This window comes from Piliocolobus tephrosceles, chromosome 16 (genome assembly GCF_002776525.5).
Source record: "Piliocolobus tephrosceles isolate RC106 chromosome 16, ASM277652v3, whole genome shotgun sequence".
NCBI lineage: Eukaryota > Metazoa > Chordata > Mammalia > Primates > Cercopithecidae > Piliocolobus > Piliocolobus tephrosceles.
The window spans coordinates 28,590,977-28,600,235 of record NC_045449.1 but is presented as its reverse complement, the minus strand read 5'-3'; the positions used below and the strand labels follow the sequence as shown (position 1 = coordinate 28,600,235).

The 9,259-nt window shown below is 41.0% G+C and overlaps 2 protein-coding genes across 2 annotated transcripts in view; both read right to left on the bottom strand.

Annotated features, from left to right (window-relative positions):
* Window positions 1-9,259, bottom strand: part of LOC111526876 (C-C motif chemokine 2) — a 32,940-nt gene that overhangs the window by 10,392 nt on the left and 13,289 nt on the right. The window lies entirely within an intron of this gene.
* Window positions 5,213-7,229, bottom strand: CCL7 (C-C motif chemokine ligand 7). The gene is made up of 3 exons (XM_023192878.2): window positions 7,090-7,229; window positions 6,191-6,308; window positions 5,213-5,755 (listed from the first exon to the last, which is right to left on the bottom strand). The coding sequence occupies exons 1-3, from the start codon at window positions 7,193-7,195 to the stop codon at window positions 5,650-5,652; spliced, it is 330 nt and encodes a 109-aa protein (XP_023048646.1). The 5' UTR covers window positions 7,196-7,229; the 3' UTR covers window positions 5,213-5,649.

The following is a 9,259-nucleotide window of genomic DNA, read 5'->3' as shown; positions in this document are numbered from 1 at the left end:
GAAAAGAAAAGAAAAGAAAAGAAAAGAAAAGAAAAGAAAAGAAAAGAAAAGAAAAGAAAAGAAAAGAAAAGAAAAGAAAAGATAAAGGAAAGGAAAGGAAAAAAAAGAAAAAAGGGAATTTTTCAGGGAGACGTGAGTGATCAGTGATCAGCAGACAAGGATCCCAGGAATCAGGACTCTTGACTTTGTTCTGTAGCTGTGTTCTAGATCTCCTTTAATATTGCAAAGTTATAGACAAACTGGAAAGAGACATTGATGTTGATTTTATTCCAACCTTCTCTTTAAAAAATAAAAATAAAAGAATAGACACCAGAGGCTTGGAGAGCAGTGAAAAAATCCTTAAGGGAACTGTGTGCTTTAGGCTGAGCCGATTCTAGAGCCCCTGTTTGTTGACTTCCTGTCTTCTGAAATGTGTCGTAACTCTTAGTCTCAATCTCCCTTTGTGCAAAACAGGACTAATTAGGGTTCATTACTCCTTCTTCTCAAGCATCGCTGAACTCATTTCTGCAGTTTCTTATCACTTTTGGAAGAGAATTACACCAAACTTGATGCTAGTGTAAAAATGCTAACAATGTGTTCAGAAGATAGTAAGTTATCAATGGCAATGCTAATCTATGCAATCTATGCAAGGCTCTATCTTACTTCATTTCACATGAGATGACTTATTTAATCCTCCCAACAAACCTATTCTAATTAAGTCCATTTTAAAGATGAGAAAAAGGAGACTTAGAGAAGTGAACTGTCTTCCTCTTCTGTGAAATCATTCACAAAAGTGAAGCCTGTTTCCCAGAGTTGCCTTGAGGTTTTCCAAAGCTTTTTTATTTAAAATATTTTTTTAAAAAATTTAAAAATATTTTATTTTATTAGAGATGGTGTCTCCCTCTTTTATCCAGGCTGGAGTGCAGTGGCACCATCACAGCTCACTGTAGACTTGAACTCCTGGGCCTCAAGTGATCCTCTTGCCTCAGCCTCCAGAGTAGCTAGGACTATAGGTATGCTACCACATCTGTCTATTATTAGTTTTTGTAGAAATGCTTTGCTTTGTTGCCTAGACTGGTCTTGAACTCCTTGCTTCAAGTATCCTCCACCTTGGTTTCTCGAAGTGCTGGGATTACAGGAGTGAGACATAGTACCTGCCCTAAAATGTTCTTTTTGTTATAATCCTCTTAGGGCAATTAACTTTACTCTTTTGTACAGAGGTAGAAAACCGAGGCACAGAATGTTGTAGCTATTTTCCAGGGCTAACTGGTCATGGTAATGCTAGTCTAGGCTTCTATAACAACAACAACCTCAGTGGCTTACTGCAATATTTACTTTTTGATATTTACTCTTTGTTTATATTGTAACCTGATGTGGTTAGGCAGCTCTCAAAAAGTGCTCTCTTTTAGGAATGACTCACAGATTCAGGCTGTTTGCCAGTTACAGCTTTCATACGGAATGTGTGGCCTCCAAGTTCCCAGATGTGAGTGGAGAGATGGTTGATAGATTGTGTAGGATGTTTTAAAGAACCAGACATAAAAGCTGCTTACATCACTTCTGCCTACCTCACATTGGCCTTCACTCATCATGCAACTCCAGAATAACTGCAGAGAAGCTGAGACATGAAGAGGATCACATGGATATTTGGTGAAGACTAATAGTTTCCATTAGAATCTGCCTTTTGCTTACTTCTTCTCACATGTAAAGTATACAAATAATCCACCTGCAAGAGAAACAACTTAAAGTGCCATTTAGTCATTGTACCAACCTAAATGGACAAGATCTCTTGATGATGGTTAGTTATTTCCATCAGCTGAGATTATGGATCTACTTTGTCCAGTGACTTATGTACTAAAAAGACAAATAATTTGCCACTTACCTAATGTTTCAAGTTTGAAAAGGACAGGGTACTTGCAGTCAACACTCTCATTTATGGAAAGAAAGATGGCATTCATCAATGGCCAATGCACCATGCCAAACCTAAAATCCTTCAGACAGATGTTATAAAAGTCTCCCATCCAGAGCATCACACACCGGGTCCTGTCGGGGGGTGGGGGGCTGGGGGAGGGATAGCATTAGGAGAAATACCTACTGTAAATGATGAGTTGACAGGTGCAGCAAATCAACATGGCACGTGTATACCTATGTAACAAACCTGCACGTTGTACACATGTACCCTAGAACTTAAAGTATAATAAAAAGAAAAACAAGTCCCCCATCCTTGATTAGGCTGCTTCTCTCTCTCTGGGGGAGCTCTGTTGTCTTTTTGATCCTGGTTTCTGGTTTCCTTTGTGAGTTCCCTCCTTTTCCATTATTCCCGTTTGGGCACCTCTGAAGTGAGTATTGAAGAGAGACATGGTCTTCTTGGGGACTCTGCAGCCTTTGAGGACTGCAAGCTGTACTGTAGGGCCTGGAGTTTGTCTTCTTTTTGAACTTTTCAGGATCACTTACGGTTTCACTGACAGTATAGTACAGCTCTGGTAATAACAGTGGGCTTCTGATCTCTTCACTCTCAGTCAGTTCCATATGCCAGCAGCCACAGTCCAAGTTTCTTTCTTGCTATAATTCTGCAATTGTTCTCTCTCTCTCTCTCCCCCACTATTCCTCTCCCTCTGCCTCTCCTTCTTCTTCTTCTTCTCCTTCTCCCTCTCCTCTTAATGAGGAAGGCTGTGAGGCTCGAATGGTAAGGCTACAACTTCAATCTGATTTTTGCTTTATGTTATTTCATCCAACTAAGAGATTTTTTTCCCAAAAGACTTTTATTGCTGATTTTTTTTTCATCCTTAAATACCTTCTCTCAATATTTGGTACCTAGAAACAGATGGCTTTTCCAACAACGTAAGGTCCTGAATTTGTGTATTTTATTATCTTTCGTTTCTACCTTAGGACCAGTTGATTTTTCTTTTTTCTGAGCTCGTCTCTTTCTTGGAATCCCTTCAAAAAGGAAGACAGAAAGAAACAACACGTTACTAATGTATCTTTATCAAACTTTCCCCTTAGAGCTACTATTTTAGCAGAGAGCACCTGACAGGTTTGACACTTTGTAACATGAATCTCTTATTTTCTTCAAATTGTGACATCAGCTTCCTCACTGCTTGCTACTAAATATCTAGTCAATGCTACACATTTCACTTTCTTAATGGTAGCACATGATTGTGCTATTAATTCCTCTATTAATCAGGGTTAAACTAGGTTCCAAAGTAGCCTTAGTGGCTTAACACAGCAAATGTTTATTTCTTTTTCATGTCACAGTTCAAGGTAGGCCAGTTGGCCTGTTACTTGGGGATACAGACTGCTTCCATCTTGAAATTGAGCTATACGGGACACGTTATCCCTAACATTACCACAACAGAGGAAGAGAGAGCTGTTTATAGGGACAAGGTCTGAAAGTGGCTTATATCATTTTAGCCCTCACCCAACTAGTTAGAATTCAACCACACAGCCCCTGGGTAAATGCAATTTAGGCTGGAGAATATAGAAGAGCCCACAGATATCTGGGTGGCATTTGCAGTCTCTGCTACTTAGGACTGGCACATGTCCAGCAGCAAAGTCTAGCAGGTGGGAAAGTTCCAGCAAAAAACACTCCTTATGCCTAAGCCAGAATTCACAGGTCAAGCCTGGAGACTACATTGATCTGAAAGAGATAGCATCAGGGAAACTCACTGATCCCAAGACATGACTAAGAAATAGTTAAAAATGTGTAAGGGACACTTTCCCCACCCAACAATCCATATCAGAGTCTTTACTAATGGTACCTGGAAATGGGTTTTTTTTTTTTTTTAATTAGTATCTAAGTGATGTTGATGCGAATATGACTCATTGATCTACTCTACATCTCAATCTATGGAGGCATGGTCAGGTAAAGTAACTTGCCTAAATTTACTAGGCACATTACTGGTATAACTAGCCTAATCTTTGAATCCCATTGAACTCAATGCCCAGTTACATACCAGCATCTCTGTTCCTGTTCTTTCTAATTCTCTGTCCCCAAGAGTACAAGGTCTGCATGAAAACACATGATTTTATAATTTTTCAAAAATGAAGTTTCAGCAGATTCTGTTTGGTCTTGAGCACATGTAGCCCTTCTCTCCTTTCCTGTCCTACCATCAGACACTCTGCTTAACATCTGCATGTATCAGAGGGCTCACCGTGTCTCACAGCATCTATTCATTCACTCCTACTTCTAGTCTGCCTGCCGGTTGTTCTCTGCTGGAATTTAAGATTACCCTCCTTATTGGTGTGAAATTAAATAACTCAAACGTCAGATAATTTAAACTTAAAGCTATTAGGACTTTAATTATTCTGAGCCTTGAGAGGAATGTGGCTATGCAATCTGAGTCGTGCAGCATGCACCTACAACTTTTGCCTTTTTGCTTTTTCCTGTAAACAATTAAGAAGACTGAGCCATGGCAGAGGTAAGACCCCTCAGATCACTACCTCTCCTCAAGGAATAGTAAATCATCCTCCTTGGAACACAGTAACCTGTAACCAATCAAATCACTGTGGCGTATGCACCTTGTCTAGTACAAAAAATGTTGTAATCCAGCTGGAACTTCTGTCTTTACCTATGTAATTGAAACCTTTCCATTTGTTTGGAGTTGATGCTTTTCCAAGTGGCCACCCTCAAGCTTTGTCCTTGAATGAACTCAATAATTATTCACATTTTCTGAATCTCATTGTTAATGTTGACTTTGGTGTTTGGGGGTGAGAACTGGTGGGCTGAAGAAGGGGTAGAAAGGAATGTTGGACTTGGTCTGAACACCAATGGTGGCAGAAATCAATGATGGCCGTCACTTGCCAAATCATCTGTTGCTCTCCTACTCGATTTTTTAATGAAAGTGACATTTGTATTATACGAGGCTAGAGAATTGATTGGAAGGGGGAAAACCAGCCAGTTACAAGGTTGATATAATGGAAGAGAGGAGAGGCTTTTGGGTAGAGTGCGGGATGGTGAGAAAACGAATGAGTTTGAGAGGGAAGGAAGGTATTTGAACAAGTGGCTGAAGTGGATGTCAGATCTGGAACTGAGGGGTGGGTTCATCTGGCCCTAGCCTGCGGCTGCCTCTCCCTAAGATGCAGATAAGTCTGGCCTGGTGGAAAGCCCAGAGTCCATTATGTGCTCATTTCCCCACAATGTGAGCCTGACCTCTGCAACCATGCCCTTCACCTTGTCACCCTGTTACCCCTACCAGCTTTATTACTTTATCCTTTTGAAAAGCAATGAATGTCAGCTGTTATACAAAAATATATTTTATGTGAAAATTTGGGAGTCATACATATGCAAATATGTAATTCTATAATAACATGCTTCCATAGGGGCATCATATCTTAACAATTAAAACAAATCTTTGCATTGACTCTTGCAAGGACTTATACAATACCACCATGAGGTAGAGAAGGGAGGAGCATCCCACAGTTTTTACAGGACTGAGATGACATATGCATCCAAGGCTTTACATTCAAAATCCACCAAAATCCATGGAAGATTAAATTAAAATATTAATAACTTTTTAAAACTATGTAAGAAAAACCATGATTCACATTATTACATAAAGCTCATATTCCTTAGAATTAGAATAAAAGAATCTCAGAACCACTCTGAGAAAGGACAGGGTATATAAATTATTTGTTTCTCAAGTCATGGCTTGGTTTCAGTTCAGTCATGAATGTTCAAAGCTTTGGAGTTTGGGTTTTCTCGTCCAGGTGCTTCGTAAATTCCTGGGCCCACTTCTGTGCGGGGTCAGCACAGATCTCCTTGTCCAGTTTGGTCTTGAAGCTGTGGAGGAGAAAGGAGACAGTTAGATGGAACACCTTGAGGGTTCAGCCTGGGAGTGTGACCAACGCTATGGGAAACCTGTCTAGCTTGTCAGCCTGGCTGATGGAGGTGCCTCAGGGATGGAGGAGGAAGAAGGTAAACTAAAGGAAGGAGCCTCAGAGAAGCAGCTCTTTTTGCTAGCCCAAGTGGATCCCTCTTGGTTCCAGGATAAAGGAACGGAGGTCTGAGGTGATAGCTAGAAAGGGAGCTGAGAGTGAGAAGCCACTTTATTTTCTTGAATTGTTTCCCACTGGAAAATGTCTGGGATAAGATTAGAGATGCTGTTTGCATCACAGTAGTATTTGATTCCAACTCATTTTGATACTAGTCCTATTTGCTGCCCAGGGAAGAACCTAGGACTGAGGTGTGAGGGGTGGGTGGTCATCATCCACACACATTACAGCTTCCCGGGGACAGTGGCTGCTGGTGATCCTTCTGTAGCTCTCCCGCTTCTGCTTCGGGATTTTCTTATTGATAAATCTGTAGCAGCAGGTAGTTGAAGTATTAATCCCATCTGCAATGAAACAACAAGAAAAAAAGGCCATTGAGGGTGTGTCCTGGGTCTTTCTGTTTGTAAAATAGGGAATGGCAAGAAGAAAGAGTCAGAGAGAAAGGAGGTGGAGGCAAAAGCTGCCCATCCCAAGTCCAGTGTCTTTGCCCTTTGAGGCATTTCATAAACTCCCTTTCACTTTTGTGGACTATGAAATAGTGATGCACCATCACCAGTTGACAGGTGGAAGAGGAATTGATGACTACTCTGGGCATTGTTAGGAGGGGCTAATATGATAATCCAATTCCTTAGAGCAAGGGTACCCCCACTATGGATCCCCTTTTAGGCTCTGAGCATTCTATGCTTGGTCATGAGTTTCTCTGATACCTACCACCTCTGCGGAGCCGCAGTCTCTGGAAGCTGGGCTGAATGAAACACAGACCAGATTCTGGGACTCCTGGTATCTGGAAAGAGCCTGCACATTCATCCCCAGAAGCCCCCTGTCTTTGATCACCCGATCCAAAACTCTACTGGAATCAACTTGGGCGGTAATTGCACTGAGGGTGTTCCCAGAGCTGGAGTCCTGGAAGGAGCTGGATTTGGGGTTCACAGCTGGAATTCTAGCTCAGGCTGTACCCAGCAGCAGCTGTGTGGTTGGGCTCACCCCTTGTTCTTTTTCTGAGTTACCTTATCTTGGAAAAGTAGCTGTTAAAGTGAGACCGTGGGTAGCATGTCTTCTTGACTGGTCCATGATAACCCAGAGAAGGTGAAATGTGCTTCAAGGAGAAGGAGAGAGGGACCTTACCTGGCTGAGCAAGACCCTGGGGGCTGAAGGCAGCTGCTGTGAGCAGCAGACACAGAAGTGCTGCAGAGGTTTTCATGTTGGAGGATGAGGGCATGGGCTTCCCCATGAGAACTGGAGATTTCTGGGTTGGTCTCAGCCCCTCTGCTCCTCTAGGGGCTCTGTCTCTGCCTTTTATAGGAAGCAGAGAGGATGAATCATAGGATGGAGTAATAAATCTGCTGAGTCAGTGTACTTCAGTGGGAGGATAGGAATTGAGAGTATGAGTCGAGGTTAGCCTGTTTTTCAGCTAAGACCAGCAGTGGTAGGTGAGGTAGGGTCTATGTCCAGGCCAACTGCAGTATGTAACTACGGCTGTTATTAAGAGACCAGTTTCTCTGAAATGAGACACACTCTACAGAAAAAGGAAGGAATCAGGGATACCGAAGTCAAAGATATACAAGGGATATTATCCTTTTCCCTTTGGAGCAGCATCCCTAGGACATGAGTCCACAAAAAGACACTCAGACTGTGACTCAACTCCACAAAGGACTCAAAGATTCTTCATGTCTTAAATCCTGGTGGCTTTCTAAAACCCAGAGAAAAGTAAAATAATAGAACATTAGCAGAAAAATAGAATTCAGTATTCTTAGAATAATAGTACCTAAAAGTAGTGTCTATTTTAGTAATCTATTGCTGCATGACAATCTATCTGAAAACAGTGACTTAAAACAGTAACAATTTTCTGGGTTTTTTTTTTTTTTTTTGCTCTTGACTATATCACAAGGTCTTCATTCAATATCTGGGGTCTGGGCTGGGAGGACTTCAACAGCTGTCTCTCTCTCTCTCTGTGTGTGTGTGTGTGTGTGTGTGATCTTCCCAGTGGTCCCTCCACATGGTTAGATATTGTGCATGATGGCTTAAGGATCCCGGGTGCAAGGCTTGGGAACATAGTCACACCTCTTAATGGGAGGAGTATAAAAGAATTTGACGATGTGTTTTAAAGCCACTATTTGCTTTATAGGCTATCAGAACTGCACAGCATATAAAGATGTTAGAATACTGTGTTTCTAAAACATCCGATTAACTGTGAACATATTTTTCCGAGTAAAAGAATATAGGGAAGGCAAATTTATGGACAAAATCAGAAACCTTCAATTTGAATCAGAGACAAGAGACTTCTTGTCCTTCTTCCCACACACATATCTCCGGAATACAAAGAAACCACTAATCCAGCTCCTCATCTCACATACACATTACAAAGTCACCAACTAATCGCCTTTGATATCAGTGAAAAGGGGTTTGATGAGGGACCATGTGTGGGGTCCTCATGCCTGTAACTGGGCCATGCGTCATGGACATGGAATGCAAAAGAGGAAAATTATTCAATGGGGAAATTGAGCATTATACAGCCTTGAATATTAATTTGGGAGCAATGCAAGGCTTTGATTCTGGTTTTAGCTTTACGTCATTTTATCTTACCCCTATGACTTTGCTCAGGCTACTCATTCCCTCAATTAGCTCTTTTTCAAATTGTTATTACTCCCAGCTCCAGAAATTGGTGAATAGTTGACCTACTTTCTATCTCCTTATTTATGGAGTCTTCTCAGCTCACTCTAATGTAACACATTAGAACAGCATATTTTCTAACCCAGGGTGTATGTTCCATCCACTTGATGCTTCTATAAAGCAGAACCCTTTCCTTTGACTTTTCTTTCTTTTTCTTTTATTTTGGAAGACAACTATCATGGATAACCTGCTGAATGATCCACAAAGTTGTAGTAGAACATAGGAGTCCTGCCCAGAAATTACCTTTCCTGGATCTGTCTGGTCAGCAGCTCAAGGAAGTACTCATGGGTTCCAGTTGGTTAAACCTTTCTCCTTCAGAAAATCCTTAAGTGAAGTGCCCCAAGATGTTCCTGCTTAAGATCCCAGAGAAAATGCCTGCTTATGTTTCTGATGGAACGGCCTGTACCTATCACCCACAAGACCTGGGAATGGTAAAAATGAGAGACTGTTGAATTGTTGCAGAATTTTGTAAAAACTTTAAAATAATTTAAAGACAATATCAGCTGGTTGTAAAAATATGGCAAAATTAGAAACACTTATAAAACAACCAAATTATTGTACATTATCAACATCAGAAGATGTAAGCAGTTAATTTCCTTCCAGATTAAAAAATATGTATTTTTAA

Bases quoted from the DNA above. Each gene is read 5' to 3' on its own strand.
- CCL7 (XM_023192878.2), bottom strand. From the start codon at position 7,195: ATGGGGAAGCCCATGCCCTCATCCTCCAACATGAAAACCTCTGCAGCA. The intron at 6,309-7,089 runs GTAAGGTCCCTC...GTTTCATTGCAG, and splicing joins CCAGGGTCTTGCTCAGCCAG to ATGGGATTAATACTTCAACT. The intron at 5,756-6,190 runs GTGTGTGGATGA...TCTCCTCCACAG, and splicing joins TGTCCCCGGGAAGCTGTAAT to CTTCAAGACCAAACTGGACA.